This window comes from Ostrinia nubilalis, chromosome 22 (assembly GCF_963855985.1).
Source record: "Ostrinia nubilalis chromosome 22, ilOstNubi1.1, whole genome shotgun sequence".
Lineage (NCBI taxonomy): Eukaryota > Metazoa > Arthropoda > Insecta > Lepidoptera > Crambidae > Ostrinia > Ostrinia nubilalis.
The window spans coordinates 2,682,120-2,707,324 of record NC_087109.1 but is presented as its reverse complement, the minus strand read 5'-3'; the positions used below and the strand labels follow the sequence as shown (position 1 = coordinate 2,707,324).

Sequence of the window (25,205 nt, the reverse complement as noted above, 5' to 3'; positions counted from 1 at the left end):
ATCTAACTTCTCTTTAAAATAGGATTGTCAATAATAATACCTGAAACATCACTACGTGATAAAACTGTCAAACACATAACATCGGCTGTATTGACAGAAGTGTATAGTTTTTCACATTCTTGACTCAAATACCATATCAATAGCACGTTTTTGAAAGCCACTGAGAATGGTGTTATCATTTTAACATCACTGAAAAATAAATTTTGTATGTACCCTGTATTGGACGAGACGATCTACAATACATTATGAGAATCTTCTACTTTTGTTGAAGTTGGTTAAAAATTAACAAACTCACGTACAATTGATTAAAATCTTTCAGCTCATATAGTATAAAAACATTCAAAAACATCATCGACTCATAAAACTTAAAGACCACGTATAACACAACCTGAAATCAAAAAAAGTATAACAAGAGTTGAATTTAGAATTAGAAGGACACAAAAAAGGGTTTCCATTTCGGCCTGGTCAATGGTCATCACTTTCTAGCAAGTGAGATGCAGGCCAAGAGATTATACGTTGTGAGTAAAAAAGGTTCAAAATTTAGTTTATTTTTATTTTTCTGAAAAGTCTTAGCGGCTCTGACTTTTGCTCTACTGTTTACCATACGGGGGGAGTTGCCAATACTTGCCACGCTTGGCAGGCAGGTTGGCGCAGACGTTGCTGCCCATCTTGTGCTACAGGATGGTGTCTCTTATAACACGCCTCCTGTTGATGGTCTTCTTCAAGGTCGTCCTCACACGGCACTCAGAGTGGGGACGATCGTAAAGTGGACCACAAAGTGGAAGGCACTGGACGTAGGTCGCTACAAACCGGGTGATGTGGAAATTCATTAAAGGAGGCTTATGTTCAGCAGTGGACGTCCTGTGGCTAAAATGATGGTGATGATGATGATCTTACCGGCCCAGAAAAAACTTTTTTGTACGCAGTCAACGCATCTGATAAGTCATTATACATTTTTCTCATTTCATTCCAATTTTCAATGAACACTGTTTCATCCAATTCGTTGATTGAAAATAGTTTTCGGACTTGCATCTCCTTCATCCACAAATCTAAAGTCATTCTCAACAACGCCATGATTCTCCAAGCAGTCACAATTAAAAGGTCAATAGATGTCAGAATCATATCGCTTAAGAAAACAAAAATGCCATCTATAATTAGAAAATATTCCCTAACCAAGATAGCAGATAGAAAAATTGCGAAGACAATCCAATTGACAGCAATAGCCATTTTCATGTCATTCTTACTCTTTACATATTTTCTGGCTGACTGTATTTTCACAATCATGTCAGCACTGACGACAGAATCAACAATGTTTTTGGTATAAATTATTGTAACAGTGGTAACAAGAAATGTGTTATTGAGTACTTCAGACAGATTTATGTTGTTTATAAAAATTGATACAATGATTAATCCAAAAGTGATGATGAACGTTAAAATATGATGGATATATCGCTTTGGGGTGATAAAATTGTCACTTATATTAAACTTTGAATGAATCAGAAACGGAGGTAGTCCTAAAGGTCTAAGAAATGATTGTATGTCCTTTTCCAAATAATTGTTGAGGACATATTCATTGTTGATATTTTTCTGCTTTGATTGCACTTTTATTGGAATGATATTACAGTTCATTTTGGAATTGTGTTTTAAAATTTTTCGGTAATCTTGCTTCACTTTCGACCACATCTTCTGTTAGGTCATTTAGATGTTTTTTTTTCTCTTTCTTTTCCGTGTCTTTGTTGATTGATATTTTTGAATCACAGTTGCATCATTTCTTAATGTTTTATTTTTATTCACTTAGATAATTGATGTTTTACTTTTGTGAGTACTTGAGACTTTCAAGGAGGATCAAGGTGTTTTTACATTTTTCACTTTCTACTTTTCGTTAATATTTGACTTTATTTTCAGGTTTAGTTTAACTTGCGTATATTGAGTTTGAACTGTCTTGTTTGTTACATGCGTGGCGGCAGAATGTATTGCTTTGGTATTCCTAAGTTTTAGGTTATTAATTAATTGATTTTGATGATTGATTACTTTGGGCTTAAGGAGTTTATTTTGTTACCATACATTTGATTGCTAGAATATTAAAGTACTGAAACATAGGTAAATAATAACATAAGAAGGTGACATTGAAAGTAAGCAAAGTAATTAATGTTCAAAAACAATTTTATTAATCAATAACCTCAAACCTAAGAAAAACAAAACAATACATTCAGCCGTCACGCGTGTTATTAAACAGTTGAACGTCAATGTAGGCACGGAAGCTAAACCAGAAAATAATATCAAATATGAATAAAAAGTAGAAAGTGAAGAATGTGAAAACTCCTTGAATAAAGTCTAGCACTAACAAATTTATTTTTGTGAGCACCAATAATAATCAAAGTTAATAAAATAAAACATCAAGAAATTATGCAACTGTGACTCAAAAATATCAAATAACTAAGAGAAGAAAAACATCTAAATGACCTAACAGAACTGAAGATGTGGTCGAAAGTGAAGCAAGATTACCAAAAAAAGTTACCGAAACAGCTTCAAAAACAAAATTCGAAAATAAACTTCAATGACGTTTCAATAAAAGTGCAATCAAAGCAGAAAAATATCACCAACAATGAATATGTCCTCAACAATTATTTGGAAAAGGACATACAATCATTTCTTAGGCCCTTAGGACTACCTCAATTTCTGATTCATTCAAAGTTTTATATAAGTGACAATTTTATCACCCCTAAGCGATACATCCAAAATATTTTAACGTTCATCATCACTTTTGGATTCATCATTGTATCAATTTTCATAAACGACATAAATCCGATTCAAGTACTAAATGACACATTTCTTCTTACCACGGTTACAATCATTTGTACCAAAAACATTGTTGATTCTGTCGTCAGTGTGGACATGATTGTGAAAATACAGTCAGCCAGAAAATATGTAAAGAGTAAGAATGACATGAAAATGGCTATTGCTGTCAATTGGATTGTCTTCGCAATTGTATTATCTGCATTTATAGTTAGGGAATATTTTCTAATTACAGATGGCATTTTTATTTTGTCAAGCGATGTGATTCTGACATCAATTGACCTTTTAATTGTGACTGCTTCGAGACTCATAGCGTTGATGAGAATGACATTAGATTTGTGGATGAAGGAGATGCAAGCCCGAAAACTATTTTCTATCGACAAATTGGATGAAACAGTGTTCATTGAAAACTGGAATGAAATGAGAAAAATGTTTAATGACATATCGGATGCGTTGACTGCGTACAAAAAAGTATTTTCTGGACCGGTAAGGATTTTTAAATTCCCAACCTTTTGTTACCCACTACGGGTAAACTCTTGGCCTGCATCTCACCCGTCGGAAAGTGATGACCAGGCAGAAAGTGAAACCCTTTTTTGTGTTCTTCTAATTCTAAATTCAACTCTGTTTTATTTACTTTGTTTCTTTGATTACAGGTTGTGGTATGCTTGTTCTTTAAGTTTTATGAGTCGATGATGTTTTTGACTGGATTTTTATTTCACGAACTGAAAGATTCAAATGAATTGTACGTAAGTTTGTTGATGTTTAACCGACTTCAACAAAATGAGAAGGTTTTCATAATATATAACATCGTCTCGTCCAATACATGGTACATATTTTTTTTTTCAGAGACGTTGAAATTTTAAAACCATTCTCAATTGCTTTCAAAGGCGTACTATTGATATGGTTTTTGAGTTACGAATGTGAAAAACTATACACGTCTGTCAATACAACCGATGTTATGTGTTTGACAGTTTTAACATGTAATGATGTTTCAGGTATTATTATTGACAATCTTATTTTTAAGAGAAGATAGATTAGTTGCTAGCACTAATTGGGTAATTTATTTTAAGCTTTCCAAGAAAGGCTTTATTAACGCACAATCACATTTTTTTGTTTATTTACACTTGTAGAAGTTAATTTCCTCCCACTCATTTTTCATGGCAAAAACTTTTTTTTTACATTTACTTTTGTTTTTTTTTGTGCTAAAAGTTTCCACTTTAAGCCTAGAATTCATGGAGTTGATAAGCCTAAATGATTAAAATTTGATTTTCTATTTCAGAAGAACAACATAGGATGAAGACGTACTTATTGCGTATGAACCGTGTGTACTTTTCAAAATTTTGTCCATATTCTCTTATCACGGTGGACGCGTCTTTGCCGGTCACCTACGCTCGACAAATTGTATTTTATTTAATAGTTCAACTACAATTTGTTTTGTTGTAGAATTTTTTATACAATGTTTTCTTAATATTGCATTTTTTGTAAGTCTATAATAATTTAATGAGGCACAGATCAGTCTACCCAATAGTTAATAAAATCAATAGTCAATAAAATACATTCATAAACATTTTGTTGTTAATGTTTATGCAGAAGTCTGACATCAAGATTAATATGATTTTCGATTGTAAGCCACAATAGAATTTTGTAACTTACGATGAAGTAAACGCAGTTTGTTTTTGACTTCGAAAGTTTTATTTTCTATTTTCTTGGTTTCGGGATCAGTTTGATCGAAATAATCCTATCAAAACTGAAAACAAATACATACAATATTATTGTTTAGTTTGGGAGTCTCACTTCACTGAATCACCTATTACTTGATGAAGTCCATTACATTTTGGAAGCATCAACATGGATTCAATTAATTGATTAAATACATAACCCATGCTATGTTATCAATTAATCAAAATATGAATTGCCTTGATAGTAACAGGATTATTTTTATTACAAACAATCAACATGATTTTTCGAAACAATAACACGATGCATTGCTTCAAAGTTATGTTAAGTTAAGTTAATGGGTTAAGAATTGGGTCCGTTTCTTGTCAGACACATTTGATTATGGTGGCAATGGGTTTTTAACCTCAGCTTCAGACTAGTCGACTTTCCATAAATATCGTAAAGGCAAGTAAGCCGAGGCGCAGATCATCGAATTTTAGTTGGCCGATAGTTGGGTCGAGCTGTTAATCAGTATGGGCATGTATGAAAGTGCGCACATTACACCGATTTGGTATGGCCGATTCTTCATAATTAGAATCGGGCCCAAATCGGCCAACTAAAGTTGGTGGCCTGCGCCTAGGTTAAGAGAGAGAGAAAAATGTGATATTCTGGCCAGCTTGGGGAGTGTAGGGCACATCCTGATTTTGCATCAGTTTTTTTAGAGAGAGTCGTCCTCCTGCAGTGGAGACTAAAAACCCCTATTGATGATGATGATCATCATTTTGATCATGAACCAGTTAGTATTATAAGTTTTTATTACACCACTACTGACCCGGCGCCTATGTTCTTTAAAATAATGTCTAAATGATGAAAGAATATTCAGTACAAACAAACAATAAAGGAGTTGTCCCAATTTCGGCCCAGAGGTTGTACGCCATATCAAAAATCAAGAAAAATCTACTGATTAAGGGAAAAATATAAATAACTATATCTAGCATATAATTTAGCCGCTCAAAATCAAAAACTATTCATGAATTATCATTCTCAAATGCATACACAAGATGGCGTATGGCGTCAGATAAAAAAAAAAGATGAACCATAGACTAACTAAACGTCAGTCGCTGTCAGATTTCATCTGTCACTCTCCACCAAGATACGACTTAATGTCAAAAGTGACAGATGTCATCAAAATGACATTCGTCCACCATGATGGTTTTTGTGGTTGAGTATTGCTATTTTCTTAACAATCTTTTGTTTTAAGCGAATAAACTAAGCCATTTAAAAGAAATTGAATAATAAGAAACTGTTGTACATTTAAAAGCCCTTCTTTTTGGTAGGTGTACAGGTTGTGGGCCTAGGCTCCATACATTTTGGGACAACTCCTTTACCCTCTTTACAATAGTAATGTAGATCTTATAAGTAAGTCTATTATAATAACCCTTAAGCAGCTACTGAAACCAAATTTAATTAAGTTCCGCAAAATTACCGGGCAATTTGGAAGTTTCAACAATTTCGCAGTCGTTTTTAATAGTGAAAACGTAATAACAACAGCAGATTCCAGAATTGCATCCACCAGAACGCAGAGGATTTAATCTGTGGTTTTAGGTTTTGAATACTGCTATAGATGACCCACGCTGAACTGTCCCACCAAACTCAATGACAGGGGGGCGCTACCATCGTTCAACTATATGGTTTCCAACATGGCAAAAATCTGAACCAGCGATCCGGTGTTGACGGTGGCGCCCCACTGTCAATGTCATCGACAGGACAGTCCAGTATTTTGGAACTATAAAAGCTTTTAGCACAGCTGTTTGCGTAACTTCTGGGTTATTTGACAGCGTGATGTTTCTATATTAACAGTTCAGGGTTTAGGTATAGAGAGTAACTTTGGGGCTTAATATCTGTAGTTGTAAATTATCCGGTTATGAAAATCTAGATATAAATACATCTATGCTATTTTGTAGTTTGTATACAATACCTATTGCTAATAACTCGTCATTTGTCTGTATTCACAAACGATGCTTGCTTAAATGAAGCAGCAAATTGAACTCTTTTGAATAGAGCTCTGTGATTGGTTCGTGTGATCTTGTGTCACCCTGTGCGTCCACGCGCACTGTGTGACCTCACAGTAATGTTTGTGAATACGGGCGATTATGAACATTGTAACGACAATTTTAAACTATTTTTAAGACTGTACCTAATAAATTAATTATGCTTTTATGTAAAATGAAAGGACTTGAAAAGCTTCAACAATGTCTTAGTTTCATAGTTTGAATAGCAGATCCTACTAACCTATTTGGTTGATGATAGGTAATATTATAAATGCGAAAGTTTGTATGGATGTCTGGATGTCAACATGTTTGTTACTCTTTCACGCAAAAACTACTGAACGAATTTTGATGAAACTTTACAGTATGATTGTTTATGACCCAGAATAACATATAGGCAATAATTTATGACGATATCTGACAAAACAAATTTGACGCGGGTGAAGCCGCGGGAAAAAGGTAGTGTTGTAATAAAATTGTTGCTTGACAGATATCACTCAAAAATAACAAACTAAGACTAAAGTTACCCAAGATCTGACTTCACCGCGAGATCAGCTCTATGACTTCATCATTGTCACTAAGTAGTTTTGAAGTATGTGTAGTTTCGTAGTACGAAACTTTGAAAATCCATCTCGATCGAACTACAGAAAGTGGGTCAAATCTAACTTGTGAGGTTTGATTACCCACAGACTGGACCAGAAGCTAAATATAAGTAAAATACCCTTATTTCAAAAAAGTTAAACCCGGGACGAACACTGGTTTAAAATGACATCCATGTTAAATATCAATTTGAACCAGAATTCAACCAGAGTCTAACTTTTTGTAATAAGGGGTTATGAGTTTTGACCTATAAGACCATCTGCTTCAGACCCAGAGTTCCCGGGTTCGATTCGCAGTGGGGACATAATCTTCTGCTCAATTTAGGTCGGTGGTACGGCTTCTTCTAAGTTTGCCTAGATAGTCACCACCATCTTACATAAGTCTGTCGCCATTAACAACATTGTAGCAGAATTGTTGTATTCCGGCAGTTAGAGGTAAGATAGCCAGTTCCTCCAGTTAAGGATTAGGGTAAACCTTCGGCCTGATCATCACTTTCCATTAGTTAAGAAGTTGGTCAATACTTTAGTTGGAAGGCAGTTGGAAAGCCCATTCAACTATTTTGTCGGCCAAATCAAGTCGGCGTAATGTGCGCACTTCCATACTGATTATCAGCCCGACTAAACTAATCGACCTACGAAAAATCGGTGGTCTGCGCCTAGGCTAAAAGCTTGTGAAAACCCAATCATTTCGCTAGTTTCCACGGCTACAAATATATTCATCGACGTAGGTTTATAGGTTTCTACCGTAGTATCTGCTGCATTAATCTTTCATGTATGGACTCGATAAACAAGACACCAACTTGCTCCGGCATATAACACGCCTACCGATAGGGTTGCTACTGCTAGTGGGAATTAAAACTAATAGGCACCAAATAGTTTTAAAATGTGGGTCTGAATTAGTTTTCTAAAGGAAATTCACATCATTACAGAAAAAATTCAACGCTACTAACAACACCACTCTTGTAACGGAGTTTTGAGCTGACACTGTGTAGATTTGTTGTCGATACGAAAAAAGAAGAAGTCTAGAATAGAGAAATTTTCTTGAAATTTATTCATCAAATCACTTTTATACGACCAAATTAACTAGCTTAACATAGACTCTACTAGATACTCCTTCGGCACAATAAAGTAAACTGAAGAAGAAGAAGTAAGATGCTGCTGAAGAATTATCAGCCTCTGATGACTGACACTGAAATGTTTCAGCTTTAGTTTTTCTGGCTGTATGATAGAAGTTTGAAGGAAGGATGAGGAAAATAGCACCTGTTACAACTGCTTAAAGCTTCAATCACACCAACGCTAATATAATAATAATTCATTGGGCAATGACAGGTCGCGCGGACTGATTGACCGACCTGTCATTGGCCTATGATCGCGCCGGCGATGGCGATTTATACGCGTTGGTGTGGTTGAAGCATTAGAGTAGGCGCACACCGTTGATGTTTCGTCGGCCGATAGTTTAGTCGGGCAGTTGATTAGTATGGGCATGTATGGGAGTGCGCACACTACGCCGATTCGATTTGGCCGATTCTTCATACAATTTAAAATCGGGCACAACTATCGGCCAACTAAAAATCAACGGTGTGCGCCTACTCTTAAGGCACACAAATGGCAATGGCATCTAAGCCATAATGTCACATAAGACACTGTTGAAATTGTGTTTTTGTATACTATTCCGAGAATTCAGAAACCTCCACTAGAGCATTGTTTGCTGATTTTCGAAGAAAATATAAATATTCTTATGATATTATTTTATTTTAGGATTAGGCGCAGCCCTAGCAACCCCTGTCGATAGTCTATCGATGTACCGGCGCTCTAAATATAGGGTGTTTAAAATTAAACTGGCTGTGACTTACAAATGACACTTTAGCCTTCAAAATAGTTTCAGTCAGAGATTTTGTAATATTTTGATCTATTAGATTTAGAGTTTAGTTGAGGATCAAAATACTGATAATGGTATCATGATGATCTATGTATCTATATTACGTTGTTGGTAGACTTATTAACACTAGTTTAAAAACTCGGGATTCCAATAAAGCAGAGAGGAGTTGTGTTTTCAATAACCAATCAAATTATAGATCGTTTCATCCACGAAGACGCGCCCCACCATTCTTCCGCTAATGTTTGAGTGTTATCGGTACACGCTAAATCATCCATGAGTGCACACGCACACTACAATAATGACGCTCGGATTGCTCGGATCAAACTCCCCGCACCTCGCGCTTACCTGTACCAAAAATTGGTGGGGCGCGTCTTCGTGGATGAAGCGATCTATACAAACCGAAGCTGAGCGAAGAGGTGGTAAGAAAGTTATGAAATCTGATTGGTTATTCTAAACTCATAATATCTTCTCTCTGTTTGATGGAAGCCGGGCCTAACAATCGACAGAGGACATAAATCATATTCATTAATTATTATGATTAATTAATCATATTATTGTTTAAGGAACCGCATCGAAAGGACAGCTTCGATTCGGTGGCGCGGCTCGGTGCGACGCGTCGTAGCTGCAGCTATATGTAAGTAATTATACGATTAATTATTCGTATAAAGGGTGTCCCAGAATGGGTGAATCAAACTGCTTGGGGAGGTACTCGTAGCTCTACTAAAAAATCCCTAAAAAAATCTCCTCCCTTTTTTTGTTTCCTTATGCGCTTTTTTTTTCATATTTTTTAGGGATCGTACATATTTACATAAGTAGAGCTACCTCCCCTATCAGTTTGATTCACCCATTCTGGGACACCCTGTATAATTCCTATTACAAACTAGAAGAGAGCCCTTACTAGCTTTATTCTTTATTCTTTCTTCAATATATCGAATAGAAGCATTTTTAACCTAAAACGGAGGAGGTCTAGGCCTGCGTCTTGATGGAAAGTGGTGATCAGGCCGATGGTGGAAGCGAGCTTCACTCGGAATCCTCTACCACTGTCTATCTTACCTCCAACAGCCGAAATATAAAAATACTCTTTACATTGATAAATGAAGTAAAATCTCTTTACTTACGTGTACCTACCTAAACGTATGGGTTCATTTGCGTTACATCAAGTTTGTTAAAAAATTATCCCTAATCTATATATTATGTATACTAATATTATAGAGTTTGTTTGTTTGTTTGTTTACTTGAACGCGCTAATCTCCGGAACTACCTACTGGTCAGATTTGAAAAATTCTTTCAGTGTTAGATAGCCCATTTATCGAGGAAGGCTATAGGCTATACAACATCACGCTACGATCAATAGGAGCAGAGCAATAATGAAAAATGTTGCGGAAACGGGTTTTCACGCGTACGAAGTCGCGGGCACAGCTAGTAATATTATAAATGCGAAAGTGACTCTGTCTGTTATGCTTTCACGCCTAAACTACTGAACCGATTTTGATGAAATTTGGTATAGAGATAGCCCCGAGAAAGGACATAAGATTGTTTTTTTTTTTTTATTTATTTGGCACAAAAACAGTCATTACAAATATCACTTCTAAACAAAAATAGTAACTAAGAAAAAAGACAACGAGTGCCCAAAAGTAACAGTTATCCCGGATTTTGAAACAGGGACGCGCGCGATAAAGTTTTTCTGTGACAGACAAAATTCCACGCAGGCGAAGTCATGGGCAAAAGCAATTTTTTCACTTATAGATATCACTATCGTTATGTAATCCAGAATAGTCCGTGTATCGTTTGTCCATCGCATACCATTTCCATTCCACTAAAATCCACACAAAATATTCGGCCATTTTTCATTTGCAAGTTTCCGAACTAAAAGCACAGCTGACTGTTTTGGAGGACGCGTTAACGAACATTCAACGAACTGCGAACATACAAAATAAATACAACCTTATACCCTGGACAATAAGAGCGGTTTTATGCCCTGAAAAACAATATTCAAGTGACAACGAACATCAAAATAGATAGAACCTTATTCGTTGGTTATAAGAGCGGTTTTACACCCTGTATGATACTGTTTCTGGTGAAACTAACATTGGTTTAAATGCAAGGGTTAATGAATAATGGATACATGGAACTGTCTCACTTTTAGGATAAATGAAACGTGTGCAATGTATAGCATTTTTATTGTATCTGCTTAAATCTTTTGAGGATTTTAGATATACAATATTCAGAAAAAGACAAAAATAAATAACATAACTTTTTTATTTGATTGATGAACAAGAAGTCTGTTTTTTTATTACAAACTCATCATAAGTGTATAAGATGGCGTGCTGTGAAAGTTTTTGTTTCATCATACATAAACGCACACAATCATGAACGTATGGCAGACCAAACATTATCAGTTTGGTAGTTAAGCAAGAATCGTTTGTGAATACGGGCGTGTGAATGTCAATACTAAGGCTGGGTTGCACCATCTTACTTTAACTTTGACAAACGTCAAAAATCTGTCAAAATCCATACAAAAAGCACCGGTTATCGTCAAAGTTACGGACAAAATTAGGTGGTGCAACTCAGCCTAAGGATTGTCATTATTACTGATAGGTTCTGGTTCGCATAACGCTTATGCAGAATTATTTTCAAATTTTGAGGCACGGAACCCTAAGATATGATTCGTGCTTCAAAGGGTACGCTAAGCCTTCGGGCTGATTGGGACAGATCAGAATTCTATGGCGGCTCATTAAGATTGTTCCATGAAAGGGTGATCAGTTGGCTCTACAATAATAGAATGGAGATAATTACAGTCGAAGAGGGAATACGATGCTCTTCTTACCGTGTTATCGCTATAGAGTGGCAGTTTTTGTCTATAATAAAACTTTCAATAAATTGCAAATGTTTGTCTCAAAGCGCTGGTTGGGCACAAAAGATAAGGAGACATGTAAATAATCCATAAAGAACTACTTTTTTGACATTCATAAGTGTCGAATTATGGTCGATAGATAAAGACATTTCAGGGCAGGAAAGTTCTTGAGTGGCGAACACGTGTCGGAAGGCGTAGCGTGGGCAGGCCTCCCACTAGGTGGACCGACGATCTGGTGAAGGTCGCGGGAGGTGCCTGGATGCGAGCGGCGCAGGATCGGTATTTGTGGAAATCCTTGGGGGAGGCCTTTGTACAGCAGTGGACGTCTTTGGGCTTAAACGAACGAACGAAAGACAGGCGTGGTTCGAACTTCGAACTTGCGTTTCTTGGATCACGAGACGACTCATCCGGGACTTTACACCTTTCACTAATTGTAACCGCTACTAGTCTTTTCTTTTCTTCTTTCTTCTTTTATTCTCTCTAAAAGCTAATTATTTTTGTATATTCCAGACAACCTTTCCTGCTTCACTCACGGCTGCAGCACGGGATGGGTGTCCGGGGTGCTCGGCAACGAAGCTCTGACCGGAGGAGCTTGGCTTGCAGCTCTACCGTGCCTCGTAGCTCTACCAGCGGCTCCCTTCTTCGCAGTGCTGGCTGACGCGAAAGGGAGGAAGGCAGGCGCCTTCTGCATCAGTGTCAGTTTTATTGTAAGTTGGACCATTATTTCTTATATAAGATAAGGCCTCTCGTCCACTCTTTCCGTGGGTCTTGTAAAGTGACTAACTCTTGGTTTAATAATTCAAATTTTAATGGTTATTCTGTCAAAATAAACACGCTCAAGCTAAAAATTTTAATTCAGAAACCGGACCTAAGGGAGAAAATATGCGATCCCATATTCAATCAATCAATCAAGCCTCCCAACCCATCTGACGTGTAGGCCAAGCTAAATATTGTCCATTTCGTCATCATCAACAGCCCTTTACAGTCCACTGCTGGACTATGAGCCACCTCCATTTTAGTGGAGGGTTTGACCATAATCTCAACTTGGCAGGCGGGTTGGAGATCGCAGTTTAAAAGATTAATGTTTATCAAAGAGTGCTGCTGCCCATTCTCTGTTGAATGTGTAAGTTCCAAAGTCACCTTACGACACCAGCGGGAAGAGTAGGGGTTGGTGAAAAAAAAAAAATCTGCTCTGCCGTCACCACATGACCATTTGCTTCTGGTAACGGGACTATTCCCACCTCTCGTTCCCACCACTGCAACTTCTGTGTAGCCACGATCTACAGCTTGACCGCCACAAAAACCCAACCAATGAAGGTCAAGTTTGTCGCGAGGGAAAGTTAAACTGTCATTGGACCCGCAACGAAATTAATCAGAAGAACATAGGAGGAGTTCGAAATTAAGGTTCGACTTCCCTCCATTGCAAAGCGGATGACAGGTGACAAACAAAGGTTTAAAACCTTTAAGAAAAGATTATGCACCACGGACAATAAATTAAGGGGGCCTATCTTATGAGCAATTAGCAACTACCTGCCAATAATATTTTTATTATTAAACCAAGTGCTTTCTTCTGGTAACCACTTGCTTCTGGTAAATTTAAGTAGATTGTTTTCCTGCAGTGGAAATTAAACTTGCTGATGATGATGTTGATACTTGTAGGTTTGTATAGTAACCGACTTTGAAACTGTTCCGTTTATGATGAGCCTTAATTCGATCAATCATTCGATTGCACTAACCGGTTTTGCGGGCGTCGAGACACTCTTTACGAATATTACACATTAACACAATATTACTTTACCATTATTACACCCACACCTATACAAACAGTTTTATCTTTTTATTAGTATTCTTTTCATTAGTATTCTTAATAAACGTAGTCTTATCATCCTTACCGATTTACCGCCTTTTGTATTTATCTGTGCACTAATATTACTATTTATGTATGTTTATCTAGACAATTTTATGCAGCTTAGTATTTTATTTATTTTACCAATGGTCCGTGACCCTCACTCGGCATGGGGCACACTGAAAACCAGCGCCATGGCCTTCGTCACCGTGGGTCACGGCATATGCTGAGTGGGGTCCCGTTGCAGTGGGCATCTTGTTGGTGGATGGGTGGCACTGCTCAGTTTACTCTTGTTTTTATTTTTTCTTCTTCCATTATTATGTGCCACTGTCATGTCTATGTAATTGCCTGTATTTGTGTGATGTCCATTGTAATAAATGTGTCTTTCTTTCTTAATTGTCTGATGTACTCATTCCAGATCAGCTGGTCCCTAGCAGCATGGTGTGGACCGAGAGGGGTGTGGGCGGCGCGGGTGGCGGCGGGGGCGGGGGGTGCCGGTGCGCTTGCGCTCGCCCCTTTATACTGCGCAGAAATCGCCCCTAGGACTAGGGGACTTGCTGCGATGCCAGCGTTGGCTTGCAGGTAAGTTAGAAGACTAATGCCCGTTTTCACCATCAATACCTTATTTTTAAGTGACCCCGATGGTAACACATAACAGGAATTTTGTTTTCTTACAGTACTTATACGTACATAGATGATGCAATCTACATTATTATAGGGTTTTATGACGCTTTTGTACATCAACATTATTCAACATAATTATTATTAACGTTGGTAGGGCAAGCTATATGCCTATGTACTGAATAAACTATATTTTGAATTCGAATTTGCGGACTAATAAAATTTGAATTTCTTAAGAATTTGATCAAAGCATAATTATTATGATTTTACTCGTTAGAAGGGAACCACGAAGCTAAGAAACGAATACTAAAAACAAGTAGCTAAACAAAAGTAGGTAAACTTACATTATTGTTTTTTTTTCCTTTCGTTCAATTACAGCTGGAAGAAGGCCTCCCCCAAGGATTTCTACAACTACCAGTTCAAGGTAGCGCAACCCGCACCCAAGTGCTTCCCGCAATCTCTACCATTATACCATCATCAGTCTACCGAGAGAGAGCTTGTTCATAATAATACGTCTTCTGGTCCATGGTCGTCACTTGATCATCAGATCTAGGAGTTAATGGCCAATCCATAGCCACATTTTGTTAGCCACAATCTGCTTTCAGTGTCTTCCTTTATCTAAATTCTAAATTCAAACGTTTCCATTTCCAGTTGCGGCATTCTCTTCGCGTACGCCGCGGGCGGTATGCTCTCTGCGCACGCGCTGTCTCTGTCTATGGCGGCGCCGCCTAGCGTGTTGCTAGTCTCGTTGCTATGGTTACCGGAGACTCCTTCGTTCCTCATCAGTGTTGGGAGGATACAGGTATAGTTCTCGCACACTAAACTGCGGCCGCCCGTCGCACAGTCGCGATAGCAATATTATTACGCGCGAGCGATAAGGATGGGTAGCTGGGGGTCGTTGGACGAAATTCTACGTGCTCGGCGACCGGACTTTAGACAGTTTTTATTGGTAGTAGAGTTGGTTTTTGTCTCCATGGTGCAGTGGGAAAAGAGACAGGCACTTTTGGTCTAGGGCCTTAGATTATATTCCCAGGTGGGGTAGCAAATTGAAAAATTGTTACTAATTTGGTATTATATGCGGGTTTGGAAAAAGCTAATTGTTTAAAAAATATATAATTCCTAGCTTTAGTGTTCGTAAAATCTCGATCTCAAAACTGATATCTTAAGATTTGAGACGTTATTTAAGAAGAAGTTGCTTATTGAATGGGTTAAATATATAGTTTCGTGTAGGATTGTGAGTCTCAGAAGATCTGGTTTCAATTCCCAGGTGAGACACGCAGTGCAAAATATGATTATATTATCATAGCATGAGATTGCTGAAATCTAAACCCTTTTGTCCTATTGAGACATGTCCATTAAATCTAACAGTGCCTAGCTATGACCCCATTATAACCAATAGACGAAGCAGAAGGACATAACCCGTCTAATAAATTCCAGGACGCAGCAAAGGTGATATGCTGGTTCGACGGCTCCGACTTCAGGGAAGATTTGACTGACGTCATCGAGCAGCAAGAAGTCAAGATCAGAACTTCAGACTGTTACGGAAGACGGGAGGCGATGAGGAGGCAGGATTCTGATACGTTTCAGCCGATGCTGAAGAGGAGCAGTGGGTTAGACTCCAATTGTGATAAGAAGGCAGAGCAGTCGGCTTGCAGGGAGTTGTGTAAGTTTGGAAACTCCTTGCTTATTTTTACTGAATGATTGCAAAAACAAACTCCTAATATTCCTAAGCACCAGCATTAAATTTTGCTATCATTGAGGGAGACATATATTCAGCAGTGAATATGTCTTGTTGATGATGATGATGGGGAAGCTTTTAGCCTGCATCTGACCTAATCGAAAATGATGATCAGACCGAACGAAACTGGAAGTGAACTTTTCCTACATAACTAAATGCTTTACATAGAATAGATACGTTTATCTGTTGAGCCAATCCATTAGTTCATCACGTTCATCATAATTTGTTCTAGATATAAGACTACTTACAGAGATACTTATTAGTGCTGATACCGCCATAATAATTGGGCCATTCAATGGTTCAATTTGACTTCTTTTATTTTGTCTATTTTCAGTGGTGTACAATAAACAGAGTCCTCACTAGTGTGCGCGATAAAAAATATATGAAAATTTTAGTTCTTGAAAGTTTCCGCTAGGGGCGCTGTACAATCAGTCATACATTTAATGTCATTTTTTTACGCGCTCATTAGTGAGGAAGTTTGATGTAAACTCACACTAAGCGCTCCTGCACATGACGCCGCTACCGCGCCGCCGCCGCGCCGCCACCGCGCCATCAAAGCATAATATCGCCCGCGGCGCGGCGGTGTTCACGCGGCGCGTATAAACAGTGCAAAGGCGCGGCGACGGCGCGGCGGCGGCGCGGTAGCGGCGTCGTGTGCAGGAGCGCTAAGCCTTCAGTACGTATTTATATCTATCAGTCCGTCACCGTGTCCCACGCCGTGCCCTATGCTCATGCATGGTACTAGTCATGGCGGCGGCCGGTAGCGGCGCGGGCGCCGTCAACAGCTTCGCGGCAGCTGTGTTGCGGCACACAGCACACACGGTGCCACGGCTCAACCTTACTGCATACAACTTTACTATCTACAACGGGTGAGTTTTAGCATCAACAAATAATTTACATAACTCGTAGATAGAAAAGTTCTCGAGTAGCGACCATGGGTCTTCCACTAGGTGGACGGCCGATCTAGTGAAGATACTTGGATGCGGGCCAGTCGTTATAGAAATCTCCTGTAGTAGTCCGTCCTTCTAACTTTTCCCGAGCCTTCATTTGGTTTTTAATTAAGAGTCATAAAGCTCCGGATGCGCACCGTGATAACTTTTATCGACGTCAAAATGTATGGGAAAAATCGATAAAATGGCGTGATAACCGCTTATCGCAGCGCGCATCTTAGGCCTACTGGACACATAATATGTGATGCAGCGATGGGAACGAATATTTTTATAAGACCTAACATTCAAAATTTAATCTAATTGTTTTTGTTAAGAAAAATATATCAAATTATCAATAACTAGACTTTGAAAGAAAGAAAGAAAGAAAGAAAAATATTTATTCGATGCAAGTAGGTACACAGCAAAATAATAACTAAAACTAGACAACAGAACGTCTACAAGCACCAAAATGGCATCAGCTCAGTATACGCCGTGACGGCAGAGAGCGCATCACGACCACTGGTATTCTGCGGATGCCAGTTGAGGTAAAGGGCGCAGCTCGCCCAGGAACAATCGGTTAACGTAACAAGTAATTTTAAACATAGATAGCCTAGACAGATTATTTAATTACATTACTTATGTATAGCTAAGATTCTAATAATAATTAATATAAATTAATAACTACAACCATGAACAAACAACTCATGCACAGAAATTAGTTCTTTTTATGATATGAATGGTATTTCTATAATGCTATTATGTGTGCTTTTGAAGGTTTAAAAGATACTTTTTGTAATTTAATTTAAAAGAATTTAACGTGTGACAATTTTTAAAAGGCGGTGGTATATTATTCCAGCATTTCGTGGCAGAGTAACGGAAACTACCACGAAATGCTGCGGTACTGTGGCTTGGACATCCAAGGCGTGAAGCAAGCCTCACACTCCGATGGGAAAATAAAAGTTTCTCATATAAATATGGCGGACTTTTAGTACGCACAACCCCAAACAGTAAACACGCGTAATGGAGTGCACGCCTAGATTTCATGTTAAGCAGGTTTCCTTGATTGAGAAACGGCGAGACATGGGCTCTACGCGGGATATTGAAACAGAATCGGGCGCAGGAATTCTGCACCCGCTGTATGACCTTTTTAGTGTAACCATAGATACAGTCGCCTATGACGGTATCGGCGTAGTTAAGCTTGGACAGAACCAAAGATTCACAGAGCTTAACTCTCAAGTCCACATCTAAGTAATTTCGTACATGGTATAGTACTTTGAGCCTATAATAGCAGTTCTTAACCGTCTCCAATACGTGGCTGTGAAACTTAAGCCTGTCGTCCATAAGGACTCCAAGGTTACGAGCTTCAGTTACCTGTTGGATAACCTCATTATTAATTGAGATATTAGGGTTGAAGTTGTTAATATTATTTATTTGTATGTTGGAACCAAGAACAAGAAATTTGGATTTTAGTGGATTCAAAACTAAACAATTTTTATTAGCCCAAGCACTAATCCTATGAAGGTCTTCATTGATTTTCCCCACCGCGCCGAGAGTTTCATGAGGCTTGAAAGACAAATAAATTTGCAAATCGTCTGCGTAAATGTGATAATTACAATGTATGATATTACTAGTCAAGTCAGCACTATACAAAATAAAAAGAATTGGACCTAATATGGAACCCTGCGGTACACCTCGCCTCAATAAGGTAGATTGTGAAAGTGATGGTATTCCACTTTCATCACTGACCTCCACGCGCTGTGATCTACAATGAAGGTAACTATAGAACCACCTTAATGCACCAAAATCAAAACCGTAGTAGGACATTTTAGATAGCAGAAGGTTATGGTTTAATGTGTCAAATGCACGAGAGAAGTCGAGAAGAGCAAGAATAGACCCACATCCCACATCCTGCCCCGCCAGTATATCGTCAACCACATCCAAAAGAGCAGTGGCTGTGCTGCGACCAGTTCGAAATCCAGATTGCTTTTGTGGTAAAATATTGTTAGCAGTAAGAAACTCTGTTAGTTGCTGAGAAATGGCTTTTTCTATGATTTTCGACAAGAAAGGCAGAATGCTAATGGGTCTGAGGTCGTTTAGCTCGTTAGGATTGCCTTTTTTTGGGATTGGTTTAACAAGAGCCTCCTTCCAGACATCGGGGAAGATGCCAGACTGGATTGAGATATTGACAATTGCCGTTATTACTTTGAGTGTTCGTGGTAAAGTTAACATAATCATGTCACGGGAGATTCCGTCTACACCTATGGCATTGGACGTAAAATTCATAATGATTTTCAAAATGGAATCTTCATCGACAGTTTTGAGACCAAATGTTGATGAATTGAAACGGTTGTATTCATAATACGTGAGGTCTGAAATAGTAACACTATTGCTTCCGGGAAGGCTAAGAAAATGATTATTAATGAGATCTGGGTTATTAATATGAGGGGGAACTGGATTATGCTTACTTTTAAAATCAACTACGTTTCTTTTGATATTTTTCCACAATTCCTTAGAGTTTTTACTATTCTTATTAATATTTTGCTGAAAAAATGCTGCTTTTTCATCATACATTGCTTTGTTTACTATTGACTTTAATTCTTTGTAATAATTCTTATCTGAATCCTGTTTTGTAAGACGACTTTTGGCATGGGCTTTATCCCGTAGCTTCATCATTTCCCTAACTGTCGGTGTTATCCAGGGGTAACTTTGATGTTTAACACAGGAGCGTATGTATGGAGCGTGAATGTTATAGATATGTGTTATGTAGGCATTGAAAGATGACACAGCTTCATTTACATCATTACTAAGCAACTTTTCCCAGGGGATTGCATCTACAAAAGTGTTAAATTCTATTGGGTTAATGTCTTTAATTGGTCTGTAATGTATCCACTTAGGAGATATTTTAGGTTTAGTATGTCGTAATCTACATGAAATAAAAGCATGATTAGATAGATCAGGGATGGACTCAACAGAAACATCAACAATTTTAGAAGAACTACAAATAAGGTCTATCAAAGTTTCGGAATGATCTGTAAAATGTGTCGGTTGCGTAACGAATTGCTCAAGGTTTGGTTTTGGTTACAGAACTGTGCCCCGTCCCTTATTGGATGCATCTGAGGCTGGATCTATGCTGTGCGGAGCAGCATTGGTTTTGGGAGCCGCAGTGGCTACTATGACAGTCGACAAGCTGGGGAGAAAAGTAAGTCAAAATATTATTGTAATAGTAGAGCAACTGAGTATTTTTTATCCCCAAAGAGATGCCGAGGCATACGTCATCTCACCTGATAGAAAGTGATGATCACACCGAAGGTGGAATCGAGCTTCACTCGGAAACCTCAACCACAGAGGAACTGGCTATCTTACCTCGTAACTGCCGGAACACTACAATGCTTGTCCACATGTTGTCGTGTGTCGAATACTCACTGGAAAATTCCTCTTTGACTTCCTGGCTACATCTTTTTTAATTGTTGTGATATAAAATTTGATGCAGTAGTAATTATTACGAATCTAGATTCTAACCAAGCAATTACGCAAACACATTTTTCTAAACTGTCCTCTTTAAAAAATTCACAGAGATTTTCATGTTATTCTTCATTCATGGATCTTCTCCGTATGTTTCAAGACATAAGAATTTCTTTTATTTCTTCCAGATGCTTTTACTCTGGTCCTGCTCCGGCATTGCTTGCTGTCTCGCCATCCTCGGAGTATACTGCGACCCTCGGCTTCGTATGTACTCCTGGTACCCCCACCGCCTGTGGCCTTACAGAAGAAGCCCTATCGACCATATCAGGGGCAAACACATAGAAATACCTCAAAATTTGACTGCTTACGTCAATGATAACGTTACTAATAATTTAATTATGAATACTACAGAGTCTGAGAAACCTTGGCATAGAATCGGTGATGAAAAGGACAATTCTAGTCATGGTGATGTATTATGGGGCAAGAAAGATAATGATGAAGTAAAAGCAAGTGAAGACGAAACGATGATGGCCCCAATATTGCTGTTATCAGTGGTGCTCTTCCTTTACAATATAGGGTTAGGATCTGTGCCGTATGTACTGATTTCGGAGCTGTTTTCTATAAACGTAAGTAAAACCTTTTTAAGACCAATTTATTGGTTTATTTGTTTCTTTTTCCGCTTGAAAATTGTTAATTTGCCATTGCCATTAGTTACTATTTGTAGTGTGGGCAGGCCTTCCACTAGGTGGACCGACGATCTGGTGAAGGTCGCGGGAGGTTCCTGGATGCGGGCGGCGCAGGACCAGTCTTTAAGGAAAACCTTGGTCTTTGTCCAGCAGTGGACGTCCTTCGGCTGAAACGAACTATTTGTATTTATGTTGAATCGTGTTTTAGTTTCCAAATAATTTATTCATGGGTATTTGTATGTCCCAGGTTCGAAGCCTCGCGTCCAGTTTCATCATCTCTTGGATGTGGCTCAGCAGCTTTCTCCTTCTTCGCTACTACGGGACTATTGCCGTCTCTCTCGGACTCCACAGTACCTACTATATCGGCGCTGGCGTCACTCTATTAGGCTCTTTGTACACTCTACTATTTATACCTGAAACTAAAGGAAAAAGTCAGGAACAGATAGACGAGGAGCTGGAAGGACCATGGATTGTTTTAAAGAAGAAGAAGAATAGACGATGACAGAGACCTTCAAGGGTTTTGGCACTGATTTGTCTATGAAAAGAGGTTGAAATCAGCTGTTGAGGTCAATGACACGAGTTTCCGAGAATGCAGGATTCATATCTAGAGAGTAACGCCATCTGTTGACTGATTGTAAGAACACAAGCAGATCTTTCTTTGTTCCGTACTTTGGAGACAAGAAGTTCCTAAAAAGGATACATGTCATATGTCATGGTCATATTTCCTAAACCAATATAAGGCTCAGGCTACATGATGCATGCAAAATTATCTTCAAATCATTATAAGATTTTACCTTTCGCGTTCCATTTGGACTATAGAAAGACACGGGTTTTAACGCGACATTTATGACTGAGTTACATTATGTACTCACGGCTTAACGTTTGGGCTGTTAAATGCTGCAGCCGTGGTCACAAGCAGAATTGCTGCTGTGTCTTTCAATTTAAGTTTTATTTCAATCTTCAAATCAATCCAAAGTTAGATTTAATTGTATTTATACTTTGGTACACATGCATGTAATCTGAGCTCCAAAAGTATTGTTCGATGGTGAATGAAATATATTTTTAATCACGTATTAATCATATTTTATACAGTACTTTTAATGGGTAGATCAAGTTATTACAGATGTTGAAAAATATAAAAAATGGTGCAGCAAAATTAATTAATGGTCAACCCTAAACAAAACTTTTAATTTGAAGATTATCTATTTAATTATGCCCAAGTTAAAAAAAGAACTCAAATCAGAAACTCTTCTGACTCTCTTCTTTTTTAACTTGAGCATGCTCAATAAGTAGAAGACGGGCACAATCAAATGAAAGAGATAGAGTGTGAAGTTGATCACTGTTGGGCTTGTTTTTTTCCATAAATCACCGGAGTTTTTAATGGTTATCATTTTATTAAACAATTATCTTTAAAAAATCGTTGAATATTTTACTTCATAATATTTATTAATAGTTACATAGTCACTCTGTCAAGTAGAATAAAAATAGATAGGGAAATAATAATATTATTTTGTGACATATTTGTAATAGTCGTTAAGTAAATGAAAACGTATATGTACCTATTATGTATAGTTATAGGCAACTTAAAAAATTGCAAGTGTTATAGAAATAGGTAAGAATAAATAATATCAATTATGTACGGAATTGAATGTAAACTCGCAATTATGCACCAAAATTATAGTAAAATAAAAATAAAATATAAAATTGTATGTTTAGGTAACATAAATCTTTTTCCATTTTTGACAAATCTTTATGGATGAGTTCAAAAATGGAAAAATGGTACTCTTTGAAGCGCACCCTTTTTCAAGGGCACCTAAATGAAGCGCACCTTTTAGTTGCACTAAATACATACGTAACGGCTTGAGCTCACCACGTTTTGTAATCACCAAACTGGAACCAACCTGCGTAGGTATCTTTAGAATGCGCGACGATGGCGCGCCCGAAAATCGTGGTGACTTAATGCGCTTCTAGAAATAATTTAGGTGTTCTTGAAAATGGGTGCGCTTCAAGGAACACTTAATATTGATCACAATTAGATGAGATCCGATTGGGCTACTGCCAAAAGAAAATGTGTTCGTTTAACGTAAGTTTTAATGCAAAAGACATTGGTAAGGTAGGTAAACGTTTTTAGTTTGTAAATATTAAATGTGTAGCTGAGATCTCTAAAAATATAGAGAGCAGTCAGAATACAGTGCAACTCTTTTCTTAACTTACTCAGTTTTCTAAAATTTTATAAACTAAGGGCTCGCGCACACGGTGACTTTTGTCACTGTGACTTTTTTATCACCTCCATATAAACGTATGGAGGGAGAATGTAGAAAAGTAATTTATGTCACTGTCACGTCGCTACATGCGCGGACCTCCTTACATAGATTAATAAAGCCTAGATAGATAAGCGCACGACTAGTGAGGCAACTTAGAGTGGACTATTCTGGTCCACTTGGACCTTGACACTTTTTTGTTTAGTTAAAATGTCTTGTTAAATAACAAATAATAACATTGTATTAAGCTAAAAGTGGATAAAAATTTAAACATTTCTACAGTAGTACAACCAACATTTTGACAGTAGTGACGTAAGATTTTACAGTAATGACAAGATTTTTGCTTCATAAGTCACAGCGACAAAAGTCGCCCGTGCGCCCGAGCCCTAACGCTATAAAGTAAATACTTTTGCACTTTCGACAGATAAATACAAAGTTGATTGTTGAAGTGGATTTTCAATTTGTTTGATATTTTATTATCCTATTTTCATTGAAGTTATGTTTTCTTCCATTACGTCATGCATGAAGAGTCCTTAAATTATTGAGACTTGTGGCATTTTGAGTGCAATGGAAATAATTATGTACCGTGTGTTTCCTTTGGTCATTGTATCTTGTATCATTATTTATTTTGTGCATAATTTCATTTAAGTGACTCTACAACGTAAAAGTTTGTCTAGTCCAACTTTTCTTTTTGTAGCAGCAATTCAAAATTAATTATTTGCTCAATTGGCAAAATATGAACCTTCAGCGTGTTTTTTGTTTCATGATTGTAAGTTTTTGTGCGTATACCGTAAATGATCTTTGGTCCAACTTTTCATAGCTACATAATTCATTGCAGTCCATCGTCTCTCAAATTCTCCTATAATAGTATGTAATATTAAGGCTGGATTCGACCAAACAAGAGTAGATATTAATCTCAGATTTAATCGTCAGTTATTCGACATTTTGACATATTTCCCATACTGAAATTGACAGTTTCAATGTCAATGTTATACCAGGAGTTATTCTCGGATAAAAGTTTGGTCGAATCGGGCCTTATAAATATTTAATTTTAGGCTAAAGTTGCACAAATGAAGTGATGTGTACAAACTAGATCTAGGTCAAAAAGATTTTAGCCAAATTTTGATATAGATCCGTTGGTTGGATGCGATTTGTTGTTTTGTATGGATGAATAAAGAGCTTTTAATGTGTATCCTTTGGTTTCTTTTTATAATAACACAAAACATGAAATTAATTTTTAACTTGTAAGTGGCTTGCCAATGTATTTTCAACTTTACAGTTCAGAGTTCTCGGCGCAAGGCCGATGTAGTTGGACGCGTCCACGCGTGTGTTCCCACCACGTTTTACTGTTCCGTTTTATCGTGTACGTTTTTTTTCGTCGATGGCGTATGTAGTTGTATGAGCGACTTCACACATGACACAGTAGGTATTCTGTATACAGTAATACATCGACGAGAAAAAACGTACACGATAAAACGGAACAGTAAAACGGAGACATGATCACATGACGTGTGAACCGGCCGTTGATGGGATAAGGTTGAAATCCTATGAAAAATATTGTTTTTACATAATAAAAGAAAAATCAGCACAAGGGAATTCTAGCCTAAGGAAAAATACTTTTCACCTTTATAAATTTATTTGCAATAATAACATAATAAATAAAATTCGAGTTAAATATCACATTTTAAAGGCCTCACCATGATTTTGGAGAAACGTATAATTGTTAAATGTTATAATTATTATTATTTACATAAATACTTATCAGATCCTAAGTTAAATAAATAAAGGCTCTAACCACACCGGCGATTTACATCAAAAGTAAACCATTAA

At 37.6% G+C, this 25,205-nt stretch overlaps 1 protein-coding gene across 1 annotated transcript in view; it reads left to right on the top strand.

Moving 5' to 3' along the window:
- LOC135082860 (facilitated trehalose transporter Tret1-like) overlaps positions 1-21,739 on the top strand; it is a 110,747-nt gene extending 89,008 nt beyond the window's left edge. The window contains exons 2-10 of the mRNA XM_063977620.1: positions 9,542-9,612; positions 12,343-12,539; positions 14,097-14,260; positions 14,951-15,101; positions 15,737-15,962; positions 16,735-16,906; positions 20,051-20,165; positions 20,617-21,054; positions 21,362-21,739. Coding sequence (XP_063833690.1) covers positions 9,542-9,612; positions 12,343-12,539; positions 14,097-14,260; positions 14,951-15,101; positions 15,737-15,962; positions 16,735-16,906; positions 20,051-20,165; positions 20,617-21,054; positions 21,362-21,616 — 1,789 coding nt within the window. The 3' untranslated portion in view covers positions 21,617-21,739. The remainder of the gene's footprint in view (positions 1-9,541; positions 9,613-12,342; positions 12,540-14,096; positions 14,261-14,950; positions 15,102-15,736; positions 15,963-16,734; positions 16,907-20,050; positions 20,166-20,616; positions 21,055-21,361) is intronic.
- The last annotated feature ends 3,466 nt before the right edge of the window (positions 21,740-25,205 follow it).